Below are 25,310 nucleotides of genomic sequence, written 5' to 3' on the forward strand. Positions count from 1 at the left end.
TAGTGGAATGGTGCCGTAGCAACAACCTGGCATTCAACGTCAAGACGAAAGAGCTGATTGTGGACTTCAGGAAGGGTAAGACAAAGGAACACATACCAATCTTGATAGCGGAATCAGAAGTGGAGAGAGTGAGCAGCTTCAAGTTCCTGGGTATCAAGATCTCTGAGGATCTAACCTGGTCCCAACATATTGATGTAGTCATAAAGAAGGCAAGACAGCAGCTATACTTTATTAGGAGTTTGAAGCAATTTGGCAAGTCAACAAATACACTCAAAAACTTCTATAGATGTACCATGGAGAGCATTCTGACAGGCTGCATCACTGTCTGGTATGGAGGGGCTGCTGCACAGGACCGAAAGAAGCTGCAGAAGGTTGTAAATCTAGTCAGCTCCATCTTGGACACTAGCCTACAAAGTACCCAGGACATCTTTAGGGAACAGTGTCTCAGAAAGACAGCGTCCATTATTAAAGACTTACAGGACCCAGGACATGCCCTTTTCTCACCGTTACCATCAGGTAGGAGGTACAGAAGCCTAAAAGAACACACTCAGTGATTCAGGAACAGCTTCTTCCCCTCTGCCATCGGATTCCTAAATGGACTTTGAAGCTTTGGACACGATCTCTGCTAGATTATGTATTGCATTGAACTGCTGCTGCTAAGTTAACAAATTTCATGTCACATGCAGGTGATAATAAACCTGATTCTGATTCTGAATCTGACCAGTTCTGGTGCTTTAAAAACCTCGGAGCCCAATGCCTTCTAGCCCCCCACACAGGCCCAAAGAGCTCTTTGCAGCTATGTTGACACCGGAATGTGTGGTGACATTTGCCGGCTGCCCTCAGCATATTCATAGGTTGTGTTGGTTGTTAGTGCAAATGGCGCATTTCACTGCATGTTTTGATGTGATAAATAAAAATGAATCTGAATTTGAATGATAGTCAGGCATGCAATCAATTTATCCTCCAAATAGAATGCAGAATACAGAGCAGAACGACACAAGAGTAGGCTCTATGGCCCATGGTGTTGTGCCAGACAAGTCAAGACAATGACACTTGTCTGCATATAGTCAATATCCATCCATCCTCTGCATTTCATATGCCTTTCTTAGAGCCTCTTAAATGCGTCTATCATATCTCCCCCAATCACCACCACTGGCAGCACTATCCATACACCAACCACTTTTGTGAAAAGTCTCCTTTGAACTTTCACCTTCAAACCTTAAATGCATGCCTGAGGAATTCTGCAGATGCTGGAAAATCAAGCAACACACATCAAAGTTGCTGGTGAACGCAGCAGGCCAGGCAGCATCTCTAGGAAGAGGTACAGTCGATGTTTCAGGCCGAGACCCTTCGTCAGACTAACTGAAGGAAGAGTTAGTAAGAGATTTGAAAGTGGGAGGGGGAGGGGGAGATCCAAAATGATAGGAGATGACAGGAGGGGGAGGGATGGAGCCAAGAGCTGGACAGGTGATTGGCAAAAGGGATATGAGAGGATCATGGGACAGGAGGCCTAGGGAGAAAGAAAAGTGGGACGAGGGGAAAAGCCCAGAGAATGGGCAAGGGGTATAGTGAGAGGGACAGAGGGAGAAAAAGGAGAGTAAGAGAAAGAATGTGTGTATATAAATAAATAACGGATGGGGTATGAGGGGGAGGTGGGGCATTAGCAGAAGTTAGAGAAGTCAATGTTCATGCCATCAGGTTGGAGGCTACCCAGATGGAATATGAGGTGTCGTTCCTCCAACCTGAGTGTAGCTTCATCTTTACAGTAGAGGAGGCCATGGGTAGACATATCAGAATGGGAATGGGACGTGAAATTAAAATGTGTGGCCACTGGGAGATCCTGCTTTCTCTGGCGGACAGAGTGTAGGTGTTCAGCAAAACGATCTCCCAGTCTGCGCGGGGTCTCGCCAAAATATAGAAGGCCACATCGGGAGCACCGGACGCAGTATATCACCCCAGCCGACTCACAGGTGAAGTGTCGCCTCACCTGGAAGGACTGTCTGGGGCCCTGAATGGTGGTGAGGGAGGAAGTGTAAGGGCATGTGTAGCACTTGTTCTGCTTACAAGGATAAGTGCCAGGAGGGAGATCATGCATGCCGTCTATTATTAGACATTTTGATCCTGGGAAAACAAACCAGTTCTCTATCTATGCCTTTTCACAATTTAATAAACTTCTATGAGCTCTACCCTCAGCCTCTGCTGTTCCAGAGAAATCAACCCAAATGTTTGTCCAACCTCTTCTTATTGCTTATGTCTTCTAAACCAGGCAACTTCCTGGTGAACCAAACCTCTACCTTCTCCAACGTCTTGACATCCTTCCTAGAACAGTGAAAACAGAATAAAATACCACGCCCCAGAGGCTACTGAATTCGAGTTTTCTAAAGCTGCAAATGACTTCCTGATCCTTGAACTTATGTTTCATCTAATAATGGCAAGCATGCCATTTGCCCTCTTCACTGAATATTGAAAATAATGCGAGGATACGACAGAAGCTGTCACCGCAATCCAGAGGTAGATGCAGGTCTGTTTTCTCCCTGGTCTGAGCTCCATCATTAAGGTTCACAATATCACTGTCTCCTCTGCAGAATTAACACCTTACAACTATCCAGCTCAATCTGATGTGGAACCGACGAACTATGGTTGGCGGTGCATAAGCCCGGATACTGGAAATTACAGATGAGGCCAATAAGGAACTTCTACACTTATCTTAAAAGAATTCCTCACCACATAGAATAGAGATCCTCATGTGTGATTTTTTACAGTAGAGTAGGGGAAGACAGTCGCGATCAAGTGGGAAGGCTAACACAAACAGCTTGAAGGCTCATTGACAGCTTTCACACCACTTTTATAAAACTATTGAATGGTTTCCTTGATGGACTCCTCAACTCCCATTTCACCTCGTTATGATCTTGGTATTGGTATTGTTTTATAATTGTTACATATACCAAGAAACAGTGAAAGCTTGTCTGGCATACTGTTCATCTGGATCAAATTATTACATAGTGCACTGAGCTGGAATAAGGCAAAACAATAACAATGTGGATTAAAGCTGGCAAATGTGCGGTCTCTGGTGAATTAAATTGATGATATCAGAGCTAGGGTGCTGAATCAGAGGGACATTTGGACCACATATGTCCTTTGTTTCACAGAATCCTGGTTAACCCTTTCCATACTGGATGCAGGGATTCAGATCGACAGGTTTACTACACACTGTCAGGATAGATCTATAGAGTCTCTCAAAAGCAGAGGTGGAGGAGTATGCCTCATGATCAACTCTTCTTGCTGCACAAATATATCAGTGCTGTCCCAATTCTCCTCAGCAGACCTGGAATATCTAGCAGTTAAGTGCTGTCCTTTTTACCTACCATGGGAGTTCTCTGGGGTCATTTTGGTAGCAATATACATTCCACCTCAGGCCAATGTCAATCAGGCTTTAGATGATCTGAGCAATGGGATAAGCATGCATGAAACAGCGCACCCTAACGCCTTCACCATTGTTTCGGGAGTCCGAAAAAATCACTAAGCAATAACCATCAACAGACTACCTTCAATACCAGAGGAAACAATTGTTACACCACCATCAAGAAAGCCTATTGTGCTATTCCACGCCCTCACTTTGGGAAGTCTGATCACCTGGCTGTACTTCTACTCCCTGAGTATAGGCAGAGACGGAAGACTGCAGCACCAGTAGTGAGGACCAAGAAGGTATGGACAAGGGAAGCTCAGGAGTGCCTACTGGACTGCTTTGACTGTATTCAGGGTTTTATCTTCGAATCTGGATGAGTATGCTGCAGTTGTTACCAACTTCATTAAAACCTGTGTGGATGAGTGTGTTCCCCAAAGACTTACTGTACATTCCCAAACCAAAAGCCGTGGATGAACCAGGAGGTACGTTGTCTGCTGAAGGCTAGATCTGTGGCATTCAAGACTGACGATCCAGGCCTGTACCAGAAAACCAGATATCATCTGAGGAGGGCTATTTCAAGGGTGAAGAGGCAATTTTGAATGATGTTGAGGATGATATCAGATGCACGACAACTCTGGCAGGGCTTACAAGACATTTTTCCTACAAAGCAAAACCCAATAGCATGAGTGGCATTGATCGTTGACTACCAGATGAACTCAACACCTTTTATGCCCGCTTTGAAAGAGAGAACACAACTACAGCACCTGATGACCCTGTGATCTCTGTCTCAGAGGCTGATGTTAGGCTGTCTTTAAAGAGAGTGAACCCTCGCAAGGCAAAAGGTTCCGATGGAGTACCTGGTAAGGCTCTGAAAACCTGTGCCAACCAACTAGTGGGAGTATTCAAGGATATCTTCAACCTCTCACTGCGGAAGTTCCCACTTGCTTCAAAAAGGCAACAATTATACAAGTGCCTAAGAAGAAAAAAGTGAGCTGCCTTAATGACTATCACCTGGTGGCACTCACATCAACAGTGATGAAAAGCTTTGAGAGGTTGGTCATGACTAGACTGATCTCCTGCCTCAACAAGGATCTGGATCCATTGCAATTTGCCTATCGCCACAATAGACCAATGGCAGACGCAATCTCAATGGCTCTCCACATGGCTTTAGACCACCTGGACAACACAAACATCTATGTCAGGATGCTGTTCATCGACTATAGCTCAGCATTTAATACAATCATTCCCACAATCCTGATTGAGAAGTTGCCAAACCTGGGCCTCTGTACCTCCCTCTGCAATTGGATCCTCAGCTACCTAACCAGAAGACAACAATCTGTGCGGATAGGTGATAAAATATCCTCCTCGCTGACGATCAACACTGGCGCACCTCAGGGGTGTGTGCTTAGCCTACTGTTCTACTCTGTAAATACACATGACTGTGTGGCTAGGCATAGCTCAAATACTATCTATAAATTTACTGATGATACAATCATTGTTGGTAGAATCTCAGGTGGTGACGAGAAGGTGTACAGGAGTGAGATATGCCAACTAGTGGAGTGGTGCCGCAGCAACAACCTGGCACTCAACGTCAGTAAGACGAAAGAGCTGATTGTGGACTTCAGGAAGGGTAAGACAAAGGAACACATACCAATTCTCATAGAGGGATCAGAAGTGGAGAGAGTGAGCTGTTTCAAGTTCCTGGGTGTCAAGATCTCCGAGGATCTAACCTGGTCCCAACATATTGTAAATTTAGTCGGCTCCATTTTGGGTATTAACCTACAAAGTACCCAGCACATCTTCAAGGCAGCGTCCACTATTAAGGACATCCAACACCCAGGACATTCCCTTTTCTCACTGTTACCATCAGGTAGGAGGTACAGAAGCCTGAAGACACACACTCAGCAATTCAGGATCAGCTTCTTCCCCTCTGCCATCTGATTCCTAACTGGACGTTGAACCCTTGGATACTACCTCACTTTTTTTTAAATATATACTGTGCACAGACATCTATTGATGCTTCTGGACACACCTTCAGTGATGTTCCTGGAATCATCGGGTGTTTCGGGTCTTTCAACATCGTACAACCTCCTCCAGGTGACCCAGCCGGGGCTGATCAGACCCCAGCTTGTGTCCAGATGGCTAGCTACTTATGACTCCATGGCCCTCCTCTTTTGAGCCACAGCCATCTTGAGGCCCTCTCTGCTGCATCAGTGGTGCTGCGGATGGCTCTCCTCTTCCTCTCTCCCTCGATGCCCAAATTGCTGAAGACTCTAACTAAATAATGGGCTACGAATTCCCTACAACCACCCTCCACTGGGAGACACCTCGCTCTCCATCCAGCCTGCTGACAGTTGCTAACCAGTTCTGCGTACTTGGAGAGCTTCCTTTCAAAAGTCATAACAAGGTAAACAGTGAGGCCAAGTGTCCATTTTATCACACAAGAGATCCTTTCAGGAGTCTGATAATAGTGATATAGAAGCTGACCTTCAGCCTGTTGGTGTGTGCTTTCAGGCTTTTGTATCTTCTGCCCGATGGGCAAGGGGAGAAGAAAGAGTGTTTGGGGTAGGTGGGGTCTTTGATGATGCTGAGTGCTTTACTGAGTCCGTGAGAAGTTTAGACAGAGTGGAAGCTTGTTCCTATGATGTGCTGAATTGTGTCCACAACTCTTTGCAGTTTTCATTCACATGCAAAGCATTTGACATACCAAACCAGAATTGGAATTGAAATTAGTTTATTATTGACTCATACACTGAGGCAGAATGAAAAGGTTGCCTTGCGTACTGTTCAGATAGACACAATTGTTACATTATGCATTGACTTCATACAAGGTGGAAGAACAACAGAATGCAGAACTAAGCGTAACAGCCACAGAGAGTACAATAAGGTGTAAAGTGTCTGACACTAGATTTCAGAAATCAACACTCTGTTCCAAGATTTGCTATTAGAAGTGACAACCAGGTGGAAGGAAGAAAAGATTCAAGGATACACTCAAAGCCTCCTTGAACATCCCCACTGATGTCTGGGAATTTCTGGCCCATAACTTTTCAAAGTGGAGAAGAAATGTAACAAGAGAACTAGGGATGGTGGTGAACCCAAGTGCAAAGGAAGGTCAAGAATACACTCAGACTCAAAGTAAACCAGATGACACGAACAAAACCCAACACAAAATTACAAGCAGTAATACTAGAAATGGAACTCCTACAATTAAGCACTGAGTGCTCAGCAAGTGGCCGTTAAGTACAGACTTTCCATGAAGGAATGTGGCAGGCAATAATTGGCAGCCCAAGCCTTAAAGGGACAGCAGTATATAATCATACTCCAGGGAACTAGAGCACCAGAACTTGGATGCCTGCTGCTGTTCAGCTGGGACCATGACAAGAAGCTTATTGAAAGGGACTGAGAACTTTGGGATAAAAATGGAAAGAGTACACCTCTTCTCATAATGCTTAACTCTAACCATTCCCCTCATCATCAGCTGTGGAAGAGACTATGGTTCTAATATTCACCTCAGTTCAGAAACCAGCACAAGGAAGATGAAAAGGAGGAAGAGAAGAGGAAAATAATGATGATCCCCTGCCTTTTCACACCGCAACATGATGAAGAGAACATTTTAATGCAAGATTTTTTCCTCTCTCTCTAATAGAAATGCATCCTTTCAGTCACCAGTAAAAGAAGATTTGCATATATATAGAACCTATAGAGCCATAGATGGAGTTTTTCAGGATGACTGCAAATGCATTGTATCTCCTGCAGTAAATTTGATGATTGGCCATTGGCATGAAATAAGAAAGGCCAAAATCAATCGCCCGTGGCAAGATCTCTTTGTGCTGAAGCAGGATATCTATTTTATTATCATTATACTGTATAAAAGATTAATGTGGACCAGGACATCAGGGAAAACTGTCTTCTCTCCTTTGAAAATGTATATTTTTTTGTTTCTCCCCTAAGGACTCAATTTTGAAACTTCATTCAAAAAATATGAGCATCAAATTTAGAGGCATTTTAAATACTGCACAAGTTTAGTTTGAGGAGTTAAGTGTCTGGATCAAAGATTACTGTGGGAGAAATGGGTTTGTATTCATGGGATACTGGCACCAGCAGTAGTTTCACATACACTTCTACCAAAGGAGGTGTAAGGCACTCCTTTTCTCCACTGGTCTGCAGGTCACCCTTGGGCAAAGTGTAGCACCTGTTTAGCCCCTCCTCCCTGACCAGGGTTACGTGAAGCTATGGGAGCAGTTGGTGAACGATCATATAAGCAGCTGGTGCACATCACAATTCCTGGTTGTGCGACCACAGATGCCAGACAGACAATCTCTGAAAAGTATTGATAATGGCTGGGATCAACCATCTTGTAAATCACTGTCCAGAAGAAGGCAATGGCAAATGACTTCAGTAGAAAAATTTGCCAAGAACAATCATGGTTATGGAAAGACCATGATGGTCCACATCATTCCTAATGGCACGTAGTGTTGATGATGAGTGGTTTTCAGCAGGGGTTGGTGTGTCGGGGCAGCTTCTTTTAATGTTATATGGCAATGATGTGGATGATGGAATTGATGGCTTTGTGGCCAAATTTACAGATAGGTGGAGGGGCAGGCAGTGTTGAGGAAGCAGAGTCTGTGAAGGACTTGAACAGTATTGGAGAATGGGCAAGGAAGTGGCAAATTATATACAGCATAGTGAAGTGTCTGGTTATGAACTTTGGTAGAGGGAATAAACGTGAAGACTATTTTCTAAATGGGGAGTAAATTCAGAAATTGGAGATGCAGAGGAAGTGGGAGTCCTAGTGAAGGATTCGTCAAATGTTAGCTTGCATGTTGAGTCAGTAGTAAGGAAGGCCAATGCAATGTGAGTAATCATTTCCAAAGGACTAGAATATAAAAGCAAGGATATAATGCTGAAGCTTTAGAAGGTGTGGGTCAGACCACATTTGGAATATTGTGAGCAGTTTTAGCACCCATATCTAAGGAAAAGTGTGTTGGCATTGAAGAGGTTTACAAGAACGATCCCAAGAATGAATGGGTTAATATATGAGGAACATTTGATCCTCGCCGTTCCCTCCCCAACATTTGATGGCTCTGGGTCTGTCTTTGCAGGAGTTTAAAAGGATGCGGGGGTGGGGATGGGGGTATGGTCTCATTGAAATGTACCAAATATTGAGAGATCTAGATAGACTAGTGTGGAGAGGAAATTTTCTACATCCATGACTAGAGGGCACAGCTTCAGAATTCCTTTAGAACAGAGATGAGGAGGAAATTCTTTAGGTAGAGGGCACTGAACCTGTGGGATTCATCGCCACAGGCAGCTATGGAGGCAAAGTCATTGGATATATTTACAGAGGAGATTGATTTGTTCTTGATTGTTAAGGGTATCAATGGCTATGGGGAGAAGGTAGGAGAATGGCATTGAGAGAGAACATAAACCAGCCATGGCTGAATGGTGGAACAGACTCGATGGGCCAAGTAGCCTAATTCTGCTCCTATCTCTTATGATCTGAAACCACACGTCAGACACAAGTCTGACATGCCAAGAGCTTCAGGAAAAGCAGACTGCAACGTCACCAGAGCACATAAGGGCCAAGAAAGAATAATTAGAACAACTAAATAACTAAATCATAAATGTTGTGACTTGATAGAAGATAAAGAATATTACAAATCAGCGAGAATGGTAGCAACAGAACTGATGATTATTTAAAAGCCAGTATCATCCTGCCTTTAGATTCATTTGCTGGCACTGTACAATTCCTGTCTCAGCAAACAGAAACCAAATGCACATTAGGATGTCATCAGCAGATATACTTGTCACTTGTAAATTAAACTGCAATATAAGGCTTTATTTCTGTTTTTCAAATGTTACCCCTAAAATAATTAACTCTATAGACAAATGACAAGAGCCTGACAATAACAATATAACCATTACTTAAAATTTATGCATTTATTTAGTGCCAAGACTTAATAATCTGTCATTGTTATTTCAAGATTGTTTTTTAGAAATGAAATATTCTTGTTCCTACCTCTGATTTTTTTTTGAGATAATGCAGTAATAGACATATTTCTGGACTTCTCCAACATGTGGTCATATTTAAAATCATATACTCATGAAAGGAAGGATGTGAAAGCTTTAGTGAGGCTGCAGAGGAGATTTACAAGGATTTGCCTGGACTAGAGCACATAGGAAAATAGGCTGAGCTAGATGTGGCTTTTCTCTTCTGAGTGAAAGGTAATGAGAGGGAGCGAGAGAGGTGTACAAGATGATAAGAGTCATAGATTGAATGGCTAGCCACAGACTTTTCCAAGAGCAGAAATGGCCAATACAGGGGGGCATAATTTTGAGGTGATTGGAGGAAAGTATAGGGAGGGGGTGTCAGAGGTATGAAGTTTATACAGAGAGTGATGTGTACGTGGAATGCCCTGCCAGCAGTGGTGGTAGAGGCAGACACATTAGGTACATTTAAGAAACTCTTAGATAGGCACATGGATGAAAGAAAACTAGAAGGTTACGTAGGAGGGAAGGGTTAGATTAATCTGCGAGTAGGTTAAAGATCAGCACAACTTCGTGGGCCAAAGAGTTTGTACTATGCTATATTGTTCTATGTAAAATGGTGATGCTCTTATTTGTTGCCAGGAATCAAGATATTAATATGCAACTTGCTATACTATATTCCCTCAATATTTTGGTTGATCATGAAATGACAATGGGAGCAGAAGGAATTAAGGAATAGATGTATTTCTTCTGGGCTTTGCCCACTTATTAATATGCAAAGCACAGTACAGCTCTTAGACTGAGTATTTATCTACAATATACGGCACCTATCGGAGAAAGAATGTGCTGGTATTGGAGAGAGTCCAGAGGATGTTCATGAAAATTATCCTGGGAATGAAAGGGTTAAAGTATGAAGAGCATTTGATGGTTCTGGCCCTGAAATCACTGGTTTAGAAGAATAAGAGGGGATATCATTGAAACAGATTGAATATTAACAGGTTTATTTAGAGTGGATGTGGAAAGGATGCTTCCAATAGTGGGGGAGTCTAGGACCAGGGTCTACTGCCTCAGAATACAAGGAAGTCCCTTTAAAACGGATATGAGAAGGAACTTCTTTAGCTGGACGATGGTGAATCTGTGGAATCCATTGCCATAAATGGTTTTGAAGACCAAGTCAGGTAGTATATTTAAAGCAGAGTTTGAAAGGTTCTTGATTAGTAAGGTTGTCAAGGCTTACAGGGAGAAGGCAGAAGAACGAGGTTGAGAAGGATAATAAAACGGCCATGATGGAATGGCAGAGCAGATTTGATGGTCCGAGTGACCCAATTCTGCTTCCATGCTTTTTGGCTTTATTGTCTTCAAATGTGACTTAAATGTACATATTCTTTTACATTACTTCAAAACTGCTCCAGAAGGGGAACATTTTGAATTGAAATGCAAAAGGAAATCCTTGCCAGCATGAAGTAAATACACAAATTTCCCATAGGATAGGAGTAGCTTTGAACAAAATACTGAAAACATTTGCTGCAAGGCCAAACACAGAAGGAAGAAATGAAGGAACTCTTCCCTCTCTGAGTGGGCCATAGCATAGCAACACACTCAGAATTCTTTATTACATTCTGTGCACATTATTAAGGATCAACATTAATAATAAAGGTTTTTAGATACTCTCGAAGAGGAGGAAACCAGAAAATGTGCAATATCTTTGGTGGTCTCCATGCAGTGCTCCATTCCCCATTCGCAGCCACACTTCATCTCCTGTACCAAGTTTCAGAACTCCACTGTTTCCTGCAGAATCATGTTTGCCTTTGGATTCCGAACTGAAAGGGAAATATGATACATCAACAATGTTATATTTTATTAAAAAACATAAAACCAGAAGACATGAGAGAAAAATTGGCCAATCAGCTCATCGAGTCTACTCTGTCATTCCACCATGGCCGGTTTATTTTTCATCCCAACCCCATTCTCCTGTCTTCTCCCTGTAAAATTTGATGTTCTTACTAATCAAGAATGTATCAGTCTTCACGTTAAATATACCAAATGACTTGACCTCCATGGCTGTCTGTGACAATGAATTCCACAGATTCACCACCATCTGGCTAAAGAAATTCCTCCTCACTGGATCATCCTTGTACTCTGAGGTGTGCCCTCTGGTCCTAGCACCTCCCATTCCAACTAAGCCTTACAATTTTCGATAGATTTCAATGAGATCCCTTTCATTCTTCTAGACTCCAGAAAGTACAGGCCCAGTTACATCAAGTGTTCCTCATACATACTGGAATCATTTCCAGAATCTTTTTTGTAAACCTCTTCCAGACCCTCTCCAATGCCTGCATATTTTTTCTTACAAACAGATATGGTGCCCATTACTGTTCACAATATTCCAGATATTGTCTGTCTAACATCTTATAAAGCCTTGGTATTACATCCTTGTGTTCATATTCTAGTCCTCTCAAAGACCACAATGGCAATCTTTCTGCCAAATGGATAGGAATTTGGATAGGTACGTGGATGGGAAAGGTGTGGAGGGCAATGGTCCAGGTGCAGGTCGACGGGACCAGGCACAATAATAGTTCAGTATGGACTAGCTGGGTTGAAAGGCCCGTTTCTATGCTGTGGTGTTCTCTGACTCGATGACCCTAGTGCTTCTGCAACTGAAAATTGTTAAATAACCCCGAACAGAAAGGAAGTCCTTGGATTGACTGATTTGGAAAAGTATGGCACAAATGGATTTGTGACCACAAATTTGTACCAAAATTAGGAGATGCTGTTCTACTTGAAAAGCTGTGGGAGATCAAGACAAAAGAAGCCATAAAAACAAGAGATTCTGCAGATGCTGTAAATCCAGAATAACACACAGGTCAACAGGTCAGGCAGCATCTATGGAAAGGAATAAAGAGTCGACGTTTCAGACCAAGACCCTCCTGGTTATCTGGTCATTGTCACATTTCTGCACTTAGAAACTTTCATTGCAGAGATTGTTTTATATTAACAGAGGTAATGAAATATTTTAGGAGGTAATGAGGGATGTTGTGGTATTACGTTATTTCTTCAGATTCACATTCATTTATTTATCACTGCTTTTTTTTTCTTATGTTGTTAACTCTTCTCCATTACTAGTCTTACCTTCATCCCCAATCTGCTCGATTATGCAATTGTCTGAATTGTAAGATCTGAATTACAGGGAAAGTTTGAATAGGTTAGGAGTTTATTCCCTACAGCATAGGAGAATGAGGGAAATTTGACTGAAATAGACAACATTATGAGGGGTATAGATAGGGTAAATGCAAGCAGGCTTTTTCCACTGAGGTTGGGTAACTCTAGAGCTAGAGGTCATGGATTAAGGGTGAAAGATGAAATATTTAGGGGAAACATAAGAGGGAACTTCTTCACTCAGAGGGTAGTGGGAGTGTGCAACAAGCTGCCAGCAGAAGTGGTGGATATGCGTTTGATTTCAATAGTTAGGAGGAATTTGGATAGGTACATGGATGGAAAGGGTGTGGAGGGCAATGGTCCAGGTGCAGGTCGTTGGGACCAGGCACAATAATAGTTCAGCATGGACTAGCTGGGCTGAAAGGCCCGTTTCTATGCTGAAGTGTTCTCTGACTGTATGACTCTAGTGCTTCTGCAACTGGAAATTGTTAATTAAGTTGACTTCCAAAAGTCAATAAAAATGGCATAAAGCTGATCCAGTATTGATAAAACATGGAACCTGAAACCACCTTCAAAATTTCTGAGATTCAATTTGTTAGAAATTAAGGTAAAAACAAAATGGGCTGAGAAATGGCAGATGGAGTTTAACCCAGATAAAGGTGAGGAGTTGCAAATGCAGGGAGACAGTACCTGTTAAGGGCAAGATCCTTAACAGCTTTGCTGAGCAGAGAGACCTTGCGATCCAAGTTCATAGCTCCTTGAAAGTGGCTACACAGGTCAATAAGATGGTTAAGAAGGCTTATGGAATGCTTGTCCTTTTTATTAGTTGAGGCATTGAGTTCAAAAGTCAGGAGGTTATGTCGCAACTTTATAAAAATCTGGTTAGGCCACGTCTGGAGTATTGTATACAGTTCTGGCTGCCCCACTATGGGAGGGTTATTGAGGCCTTGGTGAGGGTGCAGAAGAGGTTTACCAAGATGCTGCCTGGTTTAGGGGGCATATGCTATCATGAGAAGCTGGATAAACTTGGGTTGTTTTCTCTGGAACTCTGGAAGCTGAGGGGATATCTGATAGAGGTTTACAGGAGGCATAAATAATGGATAGAAAGTATCTGTCTCCCAGGCTAAAAGTGTCTAATACCAGAGGGCATGCATTGAAGGAGAGAGGAGCAGGTTCAAGGGGGATGTGAGGGGCAAGTTTTCCACTCAGAGAGTGGAGGATGCTTGGAATGCATTGCCTGGTATGGCAGTAGAGGAAAATACATAGAGATTTTATGAGGGATTTGGATAGGCACATCGATGTAAGGAAAATTGAGGGATATGGACATATGGAGTAGTGTTTTGGTTATCTTTGGTTTGTTTTTCAGTTGGTTTAGCACAACATTATGGGCCACATGAGTTGTTCCTGTGCCGAACTATTCCATGTTCTATGTTCTAAAATCTGAAATTAAAAGAATGTACTTGAACTTATATTTTACTAAATCACCATTGAAATTCATAGAGAATGTTCAGACTGTACAAATACAGTTATCGTCCAAATTATGAACTGAGCCAATTATGATACCATATTAAGGGTCTGTATATTCTGCAATTTATTTCAATGTAAAGATATATGATGCTTATTGAGAGCAGCTTAGCCCTCCTCCACAGCAGATTTTGTACATATTCTGTGGCAAGAGCAAATTGAAAAACATTGACCTATTTTCTCTGGTTAGGTATCACTCTGAGCCTTGCAGAATAAGAAGGATGCAATTAGACACTTATCCACAAATGCAATTACTGTTGGAGTTCTATTTACCTGCACACGCATTTAGTATAGGGAAGCAAAAGAGTTACCTCATACAGGAAGCCCTGCAGAGGACCTGGAAAATGTACATAATTGGATTTAAAATTAGGTATTAAAATTAATTGAAATTATGAGTTTTGCTTTCATACCTATACATGGTAATGATGGCATTTCCATTGTGCATTAGGTAGACCGTTGTCTCTTCCACATCTTCATGCTTCATCATGTTGAAAATAAAGAAATACACTCCTGCAAAATAAATTGGTCTGTTCATATATTTTAAACTTTAATAAATTTCTATTCATTTATCGTTTTTACAATTCTTTTTTAATAAAGTAAGAAATAACGAATCTTAAGTGATCATCTTTCTTAATTCTGACTTCATTTTTATGTGTCATATCATCTTAACTAAAGAGTAATGTAAGTTTGATTGACAGGACACCACATAGGTAAGATTATTTTCAAAATAATCACACTCAGTTACAGTATACCAGAAGCAGCTGCTCAGAAAAGTAGAGAAGATTGAAGCCAAACAACAGGAATTCTGCAGATGCTGGAAATTCAAGCAACACACATCAAAGTTGCTGGTGAACGCAGCAGGCCAGGCAGCATCTCTAGGAAGAGGTACAGTCGACGTTTCAGGCCGAGACCCTTCGTCAGGACTAACTGAAGGAAGAGTGAGTAAGGGATTTGAAAGTTGGAGGGGGAGGGGGAGATCCAAAATGATAGGAGAAGACAGGAGGGGGAGGGATGGAGCCAAGAGCTGGACAGGTGATAGGCAAAAGGGGATACGAGAGGATCATGGGACAGGAGGTCCGGGAAGAAGGACAAGGGGGGGGGAACCCAGAGGATGGGCAAGAGGTGTATTCAGAGGGACAGAGGGAGAAAAAGGAGAGTGAGAGAAAGAATGTGTGCATAAAAATAAGTAGCAGATGGGGTACGAGGGGGAGGTGGGGCCTAGCGGAAGTTAGAGAAGTCGATGTTCATGCCATCAGGTTGGAGGCTACCCAGACGGAATATAAGGTGTTGTTCCTCCAACCTGAGTGTGGCTTCATCTTTACAGTAGAGGAGGCTGTGGATAGACATGTCAGAATGGGAATGGGATGTGGAATTAAAATGTGTGGCCACTGGGAGATCCTGCTTTCTCTGGCGGACAGAGCGTAGATGTTCAGCAAAGCGGTCTCCCAGTCTGCGTCGGGTCTCGCCAATATATAAAAGGCCACATCGAGAGCACCGGACGCAGTAACAGATATCTCATTATTTTTTCTTATGAAGATAAATAAGTTCTTCATTGTTACAATGCTCCATTTTGATCTGCAAAATGATCTTCATTTTGTGAGCATCACACACAGAATGCTGCAGGAACATCTGTGTTACAGTATCTTACTTCTTGTGCTCAAGTCTATAGAATTGGACTGAACAGACAATCTTGGTGTTTCCAAATGAGTCCCAGTTGACAAGTATGTCTTTTTCCAGATACCAAGAACATTTGGACTACAGTGCAAACTTGTGTGGTGAGTGTTGACTCTCTTTATGCCATTAAGAATGAGCTGGACAGAGTCCTAACTGAAGTTATTATTGTGTCATTCAGAGGGTAAAGACGTTTTCAGATAACAGCTGGTCAATGCTTAGGCCAATTTTCATCACTTAAGGAAAACAGACAGAGCTCACAGGATACCCGTAGCTAAATTTGACTCATGTTCCTGGAACTGACAAATAAGATCATTAAATGAGTTGGAAAAAGTGCATGAAAGAGCATATCTGAAAACCCACATGCTAGGTTCTTAGTAACACATACAAAATGCTGGAGAAACTCAGCAGGTCAGGCAGCATCTGTGGAGAAGAATAAACCATTAATGTTGAAAGAGTACAAGCTAGAAGGTGATAGGTGAAGATATGGGTGGGGAAGGAAGGTGGGTGGGAGAGAGGGGATGAAGTGAGAGGCTGAGATGTGATAGGTGGAACAGGTAAAGGGTTGAAGAAGAAGGAATCTGATAGGAGAGGAGAGTGGACCATGAGAGAAAGGGAAGGGGAGGTGCACCAGCGGGAGGTGATGGGCAAGTGAGGAGAAGAGAAGGGGTAAGAAGTGAGCCAGAGTGGTGAATAGCTCTCCATATCCCTGCCATCCATGTACCTACCAAACTTCTCTTAAACATTGAAGTCAAGCTCACATGCATTGGCAGCTTGTTTTACACTCTCACCACCCTCCCTTCATGTTCCCCTTAAACTTTTCACCTTTCACCCTTAACCCATAACCTCTGGTTGTAGTCCCACCCATATTCAGTGGAAAAAGCCTGCTTGCATTTACTCTATCTGTACCCCTCTTTGGAATTATTTTGATTTTATTCACACTGATGATTAATACCTGCAAGGTACATGTAATAATAATTCTATTAACCTCTTTACTGAAAGCCATGTGACACATAATCAATAGAAATAATATTCACCACTGGAGAGCACAATTATGAAGAACAACGCAATATAAATGGAAAGAAACACCCTTTTTAGTTGTATATAGCAATGTGACAGATGTTTGGTAGGTGGGTTAGTTCTTAATTATAAGCATTAAGGATTAGGTATCAAAGATCAATTTTATTCACATTTATTAGGAATTTGCATTGGTGTGTTGCTGCAACATTCAACAAGAACAACAAGATTCAACGATTATAAAGAACAAAGTCATATAAAATACGTTAGAGGTTGAAGTATGGATAGGGAATAAAATGCAGAAATACATAAATACCATCATTATAAGGTGATTTAAATTGTTCACAATGCAGTGAAGTTGGTCATAGATAGAGGGGCGTGGCGAGCGGGCTAACTAGAATGATTGATCAGAGTAACTGCCTCCACCAGGGGTTCCCAACCTGGGGTCCACTGATTCCTTCCTTAGCGGTATTGGTCCATGGCATAAACAAGTTTGGAAACCCTGGCCTGGGGGAAGAAACTTTTAAGATTATAGAAAGTATTTGTTTTAATAGCCCTGTGGTGCTTTTCAGAAGGGAGAAGGGAGCTAAAGATGAACCATTGAACATATTGTGTATTCACTGGAAAATAAGGCCATAAGACCATAAGATACAGGAGCAGATTTAGACCATTTGGCACATCTGCTCCACCATCTCATGATGGCTGATCCTTTATTCCTCTCAGCCCCAATCTCTTGCCTTCTTCCCGTATCCCTTCATGCCTTGACCAATCAAGAATCTATCAGCCTCTGCCTTAAATGACATGGCCTCCACAGCCACCTACGCGAATGAATTCCACAGATTTACCACCTCCAGGCTAAAAAAATTCCTCCTCATCTCCATTCTAAAAGGACGGCCCTCTATTCTGAGGCTATGTCGTCTGATCCTAGACTCTCCCACCACAGGAAATATCCTCTCCACATCCACTCTATCAAGGCCTTTCAGCATTTGATAAGATTTCAATAGGTCACTCCTCACTCTTCTGAATTCCTGTGAATACCGTCCCAGAGCCTTCAAAATCTCTTCACATGACAAGTTGTTCAATCCTGGAATCATTTCCGTGAACATCCTATGTACCCTCTCCAGTGTCAGCACATCATTTCTTAGATAAGAGGCCCAAAACTGCTCACAGTATTCCAATTGAGTCCTCACCAGTGGTTTATAAGTGGGAACAATGTAGATAATGCGATAAAAGATTGAGAAGCAGCATGGTTTACTGAGGAGAAGCAATCAATGCTTAAAAAATAGAGAGAGATGAAGGAAACATAAAGATTTATACAAAAAGTGCATTGTATTACACAGAATGGACCTAACCCATAGAGAATTACCAGCAGGCACAATTTGCTGGCAGAGAATAGGATCGTGGCAATTTAACTCCAAACCTTATTAACGTTGACATCCTGTCTGCCCAATCTTGTACAACTCATCACACGTAATCAATTTCCAAATTGCCATCTCAAATCATATTCATCCCAAAACCCTCTCAGACCAAAATATTATTCAGTTGTTTGTGGTTAAGAACGGAACAAGTAGAGATTGAATGATAGCTCAAAAAATGTGATATGAATCATTTTATTCAGTTATTTTGCAATTTTTGCACACATGCACTGCTGCACAGATTAAGGAGAAGCAAATATTAATTTACAAAATTCATTTGGGGGATTCACTGGAGCACTATTTGTCATTGCTTAACTCAAACAAGACAGTAACGAAGATGTGTATGTAATATAGTTGGGAAGCTTGAGGAAAAAGCATGTGTCCCGGACAGCCAGAGACTTTTTTCCAGGTTGGATATGGCTAATATGAGGAAGAAGCGATTGGAGGAAAGTACAGGGGGAGAGTTTTACACAGAGAGTGGTGCATGTGTGGTACGTGCTACCAGCTGTGGTGGTAGACGCAGGTACCCCAAGGGCGCTTAAAGAGACTCTTCGATAGGTACGTAGATGAAGAAAGAATGGAGGACTATGAAAAAGGGAAGGGTTGGACTGATCTTGGAGCAGGTTAAAGGGTCTGCACAGCACTCTGGGCTGAAGGGCTTTTACTGCACTGTATGTTCTATGTTCAATTTTATATAGAAGAAGAGTTAGGTAAAAGCAATATGTGAGAAGGAGTCAGCCAGTACAGGAGAGAGATTCTTTATGTAAGAACAGCCCGACTCTGATATAATGCAGCTGTCAGGGGAAAAGATCAACACCCGTGTTATAAGCTGTGGAATGTTCTTTTGTGAATTATTCGTACTCTTTCTTGCATTGCATACACAAAGTTTGAACCGATTTCCTAAACACCTGCCCCTATTCTCTCCACTCAGTCTCCAGCTCTCTCCCCACTGCCACAATTTAAAAAAGGTTAGCTTGATTTGTCACACATTGAAACACCGGCATGTAGTTTGTGTCAATAACCAGCACAGACTGAGAATGTGCTGGGGGCAGCCCGTAAGTATTGCCACGCTTCTGGCTCCAAATGTAGCGTGCCAAAAGCTGACTAACCTTAAACCTAACCAGACATCTTTGGACTGTGGGAGGAAACCGGAGCACCTGGAGGAAACCCACACGGTCACAGGGAGAACGTAAAAATTCCTTACAGGTGGCGGTGGAAATTGCACCCCAATCAGTGATTGCTGGTGCTGGAAAGCTTTGTGTTGACCGCTACACTACCATGCTGTGTAGCGATGTGTTATGAAACAGCACCAATATTTGATAGCCAACCCTTCTCTCCTTCCATCATCAGGGGCATTTCCACAAGCAAAGATCTGTTACAATCTGTTGGGACCATCACTGACACACATGAATTGACTGTGAATGTGCAGTAACTCTCCCTGGGTATAGGCCCCGTATATACTGTCTCTCCCCAGTTTCACAGATACCGACTCCCAGCTTCTCCAGTATAGACACACAGGGTTATGGGCACCACAGAGGCTGATTCTCACCATTCCCCTTTATGTAAGAATCATTTTACCATCATTTAAATTACTGATTTCTCTCAAGAATCCAACAAAATATTTGTCTTGTGTAATGTAATAATTATTTTATTTTAGAGATACACTACAGTAACAGGCCTTTCTGGACCTACAAGCTTGTGCCCCTGTGACCAATTAACCTACTAAACCACCCATCTTTGGAATGTGGGAGGAAACCAGAGCACCCGGAGGAAACCCATACAGTCACAGGGAGAACGTAAAAACTCCTTACAGGCAGCAGTGGGAATTGAAACTGGGTCACTCGTTCTGTAACTGTTATCCTAACCATTATGCTATTGTGCCGCCTGCTAGTTCCCGTGGTATATCCTAAATGGTAATATAAAAGGCATATTATTATAGACTTATAAGGGCTAACACGAGAGGACACAGTTTTAAGGTACAAGGGAGATGCCGGGGTAAGTTTTTTACGCAGAGAGTGGTGAGTGTGTGGGATGGGCTGCCGGCAACAGTGGTGGAGGCAGAAACAATAGGGTCTTTTAAGAGACTCCTGGATAGTTACATGGAGCTTGGAAAAACTGGAGAGCTATGGGTAGCCTGAGGTAATTTCTGAAGTAAGTATATGTTTGGCACAGCATTGTGGGCTGAAGGGCCTGTATTGTGCTGTAGCTTTTCTATGTTTCTATGTTTGTTGGTATCTGAATAGAACAGAAACCATGGAACAGTAGGAGCCCTTTGACCCATGGTGTTGTGTTGATACCAAAGCTTGCGAACAAGAGTTGGCAGAACAGGATTACAGTCTTTATGAATGACTTCCAGACCCTAGTGAGTCCAGTCATCAGAAATCTCCTGCTAGACTGAAATAGTGGCATAGCAGTTAGTGTAATACTACTAGAAAGCCAGCAACCTGGCTTTGATTCCTGCCACTGTCTTTAAAGAGTTTGTATGTTCTCTCCATGACCTCATGGGTTTGTTCCAGGTGCTCCAGTTTCCTCCCACATTCTTTAGACGTTTGGGTTAGTAGGTTATTTGGTCATTGGGGTGGTGGCTCGTTGGGCTGGAGGGACCTGTTACTCTGCTGCATCCCTAAATCAGGGATTCCCAACCTTTTTTATGCCATGGAGCCTTACCATTAACCAAGGGGTCTGTGGACCCCAGATTGGAAACCCCTGCTCTAATAAAAAAAGTAAAAAATATAATTTCCCACAAGTGTGATATTGTGCAGCAATTACCATTAAAAATACACTTTGACATTCGCTAGAACTTCATAGAAAGTAGAGACCAGGAGTACAATCTGATTATGATTCATGAAAGCTTCATATAGAATCTGCAGGTTATCAGTTCCAAGATCAAGTGGCTTGGAGGATATTTATAGAATCACGAGGGAGCAGTTCAGACAACAAATAATCATCGAGGGATGTTTTCCATAGACGTTGTAGCTTGCTGTAACTCACGTCTGCAACAATCTTTTGCCTTCAAAAGTTAATGCCCAAGTGACAGTCAGCAATATCCAACAACAAGCAACATACAATAACTCAAACTCCTTGGGAATGCTCCACGCGTGTCATGTTAAATTTTAAAAGTGATCAAGCAGTGAGCAGACTCTCCTGGGAAACTCTTGGGACTGCACTTCCAGATCCAACAAAATGCATCTGAGAGCTCTCTTCTGTGCCTAGACCTGTTCACCATTGTTCCGATGGGTTTCTCTAGGTGTTCCTAGATTAGATATTGTGACACTTAATAGTATTGACATGCAGCTGGACACACAGGAGACATCAGAGAATAATGGAGGGACTCAGAAAGTCAGGCTACATCTATGCAGGAGGATAAAGAGTGGAGGTTTCAGGCTGAGACCAGCTCCCATTTCCATGGTTTTACCATTAATCATCGTCATGAACATATACAGTTAATAGATGTAACTTCCTCAACAGCATTTGTGTCATTACATCGAGTTCCATAAGACAAAGGAGAAGAAAGTGGTCAATTGAATCTGCTCCACTATTCAATTATGGCTGATTCATTACCCGTCTCAACCCCATTCTCATGCCTTCTGATATCCTTACTAATCAAGAACTTATCAACCTCTGCTTTAAAGATGCCCAAAAACTTGGCCTCCGCAGCCATCTGAGGAAATGAATTCCACAGTTTCACCACACTCTTTGGCTAAAGAAATTCCTCCTTATCTCTATTTTAAAAGAACTTCCTTCTATTCGGAGACTGTGCCCTCTGGTCCTGGACTCCCCCACTGTAGGAAATGCATCCACTGTCTGTAGGCCTTTCAATATTCAACAGGTTACAATGAGATCCCTCCTTCCCAGTTCTGCTAACCCTCCACAAATATAGGGAAACAAAATGGTCCATTGTTCCAATCAAAAATTTCTCCCAGACATAGAATCTCCAATTATCTAAATATCTGAAGCTTTTTGGGAAACGTGGCTTGGTTGGAAAAGTAAAATGACACATTCAATGTCAAATCAATCAGTAAAGATTGAGACAGCAGTAGAGGCAACATCTCAGAAGTCTCTCAATGTGCTTTGAATGGCCAGGGCACGGAAGGCTACAAGTTAAGTGTTACTAAATGGGATTGATAAGGATGGGTAGTTGACGGTAGAATAAGTATGGGTAGAATAGAGCTTTGAACAACTGCCGATCCAGACATCAGGACCTTGGAGAGGAGTGGATTTCAATCACGTCCGCTGTCCGAGGATAAAAGGCAGCAGCGAGTCGCAGCAGCGTAATAGAGCTTTGACCAGCAACCAGTCGCCGTTTGCAATTGATTAGCAAGAGCAAACTAAAGGAAGGCAGGGGCAAGCACAGCGGCCGATGTCTGAGTGGACATAATGGTGATCTTAAGGCTTTAGTTCTTTGAGGCTTCAGAGAAGAGAGGCTTCACTCAGAGAAAGCAAAGGAAAGAAAAGCTCTTTTTTTTCATTCCCTTCTTTATATCTGCTCAGCTTGGAGAATAGAGATGCCAGGCAGGATAGTTAAATGCTCCTCATTCAGGAAGTGGAAAGGCAGGGAGACTTCTGGTGAACCTGACGACTACAACAGTGAGAAGTGCATCCAGCTGCAGCTTTTAACAAACCGTGTTAAGGAGTTGAAGCTGGAACTGGATGAACACCAGATCATTTGGGAGGGTGAAGGTGTGATAAGACACATAGAGAAGTAGTTACACCCAAGGTGCAGGACACAGGAAACTGGATGACAGTCAGGAAGGGGAAAGACAATAAGGAACCAGTGCAGATCAGCTCTGTGACCATCCCCCTCAACAACAGGTATGACACTTTGGATACTGTCGGGCGTGATAGACTAACAGAGGAAAGTCACAGTGGTTGGGTCTCTGGCTGTGACTCAGAATGGAAAGGGGAAGAGGAGGCATGCTGTGGTGAGAAGGGATTTGTTAGTTTGGGAATGGACAGGAGGTTCTGTGGGCAAGAACAAGATTTGTACACACAAAATGCTGGAGGAACTGATTAGGCCAGGCAGCATCTATGGGAAAAAGCACTGTCAACGTTTTGGGCCAAAACCCTTCGGCAGGACACATTAACTGTTCATTTTTCCGTAAATGCTGCCTGGCCTGCTGAGCTCCTCCAACATTTTGGGTGTGTTGCTCAGATTTCCAGCATCTGGAGATTTTCTCTTGTTTCCGAATGGTATGTTATCTCCCAGGTGCCACGATCTGGGAAATCTCGTATCGAGTCCTCAGTATCCTTAAGTGGGAGGGTCAACGGCTGGAAATCATGGTCCATGACATGTATAGGACAAGTCATGAACGTCTGCATAGGGAATTCAGGGAGTTAGGTGCTAAGACAAAAGCGAGACCTCCAGGGTTGTAATCTCAGGATTGCTACCCGTGCCATGTGCTAGTGAGGCCAGAACTAGGAAGATTATATGGTTTAATATGTGGCTAAGGAGTTGCTGTAGGAGGGAGGGCAAAAGATTTTTAGATCACTGGTCTCTCTTCCAAGGAAGGTGGGACCTGTACAGAAGGGACGGATGACACCTGAACTGGAGGGGGACTAATATCCGACAAGGAAGGTTTGTTAATGCTGCACGGCGAGGTTTAAACTACAGTTGCAGCGAGATGGGAACCAGAGTGCCAGAACAGTTAGTGGAAGCAGGTGTTGGTAAGACTCGAGACAAAGGTAGGGATGGAAAGGTTGAGCATGGTGTGACTAGTGTCCTGAGCTGCCAGTATTTCAATGCAACAGGTATCGTCGGATAGGCGGATAATAATGGTGAAGATGAGGTAGCTGGTTCACAAACATTGGAAACGTGTAGTGAGGAGGGGCTGTTAATTGGGCAAGGTTACAGTCAACAAGATGAGCAGACAAAGTCGAAAAGGGTAAATACAAGACTAATGTTGTGGTATCGGAATGTGCATGGTATACAGAATAATGTCAATGAACTTGCAGCACAGTTGCAGATCAGCAGGAATGATGTTGTAGGCATCACTGAATCATGGCTGAAAGATTGCAGCTGGGAGCTTGATGTCCAAGGATACACATTGTATCGAAAAGACAGGCAGGAAGGCAGAGGGGGTGGCGTTGCTCTGTTGGTAAAAAATTAAATCAAATAATTAGAAAGAGGTGATATAGGGTTGGAAGGTGTTGAATCATTGTGGATAGAGCTAAGGAACTGTAAGGGTAAAAAAAACCCTGATGGGAGTTATATACAGACCCCCAAACAGTAGTAAGGATGTGGCCTACAAATTACAATGGGAGATAGAAAATGCATGCCAAAAGGGCAACGTAACAATAGTCATGGGGCACTTCAATACACAGGTAGATTGGGAAAATCAGGTTGGTGTTGCATTCCAGGAGAGAGAACTAGAGTGCCTACGAGATGGCTTTTTAGAGCAGCTCATGATTGAACCCATTAGAGGATCAGTTATTCTGGATTGGGTGATGTGCAATGAACCAGAACTGATTAGAGAGTAAAGGAACCCTTTGGAGTAAGTGATCATAATATGACCGGATTTAACCTGAAATTTGAGAAGGAGAAGCTAAAGCCAGATCTATCAGTATTACTGTGGAGTAAGGGGAATTATGGAGGCATGAGAGAAGTTGGCCAGAATTGATTGAGGGGCGGAGCAAGGTTATGATGGCGCTAAACAGCAACTCCTTTGCTTGCATGTTTGGAGCAGCTCTATTCTATTTTTGATATCTTTTTTTTTCAAGGTTCTTTTGAAGACCCTGACCTGGAGTTCACTCTGACTTCAGTCCTTTGCAGGAATGGGACCCACTCTCAGGGCCTCAAAACCGGCCGCTTTTTGATATCCCAAGGATGCAGCCTAGAAGACTAATGTGCCTTCTGGGTGTCAGATTTTTATGGCCCTGGGGCCATGCTGATTCTAGGCTGGTGTCCCTGACAAAGGCATCGCGGGAGAACATGGAACATCGGGAGTAGCGGGTTAGCTGTCGGCTGTGTATCCAGAGACTTGAGCCTCAGAGTCAACTCTCTGGGCATAGAGCTCAGAAAAAGAGTCGCAACAGACTTTTAACATCATAAATCTGCGAGTTGTTTGTTATGTCTTCCCTCTCTCTGTGATAGGGGGATACCTTTTTTCCCCTTGTTAGGGAGAGAGAGAGCCTGC

General features: G+C 42.8%; 1 protein-coding gene across 2 annotated transcripts in view; it reads right to left on the reverse strand.

Moving 5' to 3' along the window:
* Nucleotides 1-6,123: 6,123 nt before the first annotated feature.
* The window catches only part of LOC140194912 (complement C1q tumor necrosis factor-related protein 3-like), a 44,573-nt gene continuing 25,386 nt past the window's right edge, over nucleotides 6,124-25,310 (reverse strand). For both annotated transcript variants that reach the window (XM_072252288.1, XM_072252289.1), the window contains exons 5-6: nucleotides 14,485-14,584; nucleotides 6,124-11,214 (exon numbers count right to left, since the gene is read on the reverse strand). In XM_072252288.1, the coding sequence (XP_072108389.1) occupies nucleotides 11,055-11,214; nucleotides 14,485-14,584 (260 nt within the window). In that variant the 3' untranslated portion in view covers nucleotides 6,124-11,054. The remainder of the gene's footprint in view (nucleotides 11,215-14,484; nucleotides 14,585-25,310) is intronic.

This window comes from Mobula birostris, chromosome 3 (assembly GCF_030028105.1).
Source record: "Mobula birostris isolate sMobBir1 chromosome 3, sMobBir1.hap1, whole genome shotgun sequence".
In the NCBI taxonomy this organism is placed as follows: Eukaryota; Metazoa; Chordata; class Chondrichthyes; order Myliobatiformes; family Myliobatidae; genus Mobula; species Mobula birostris.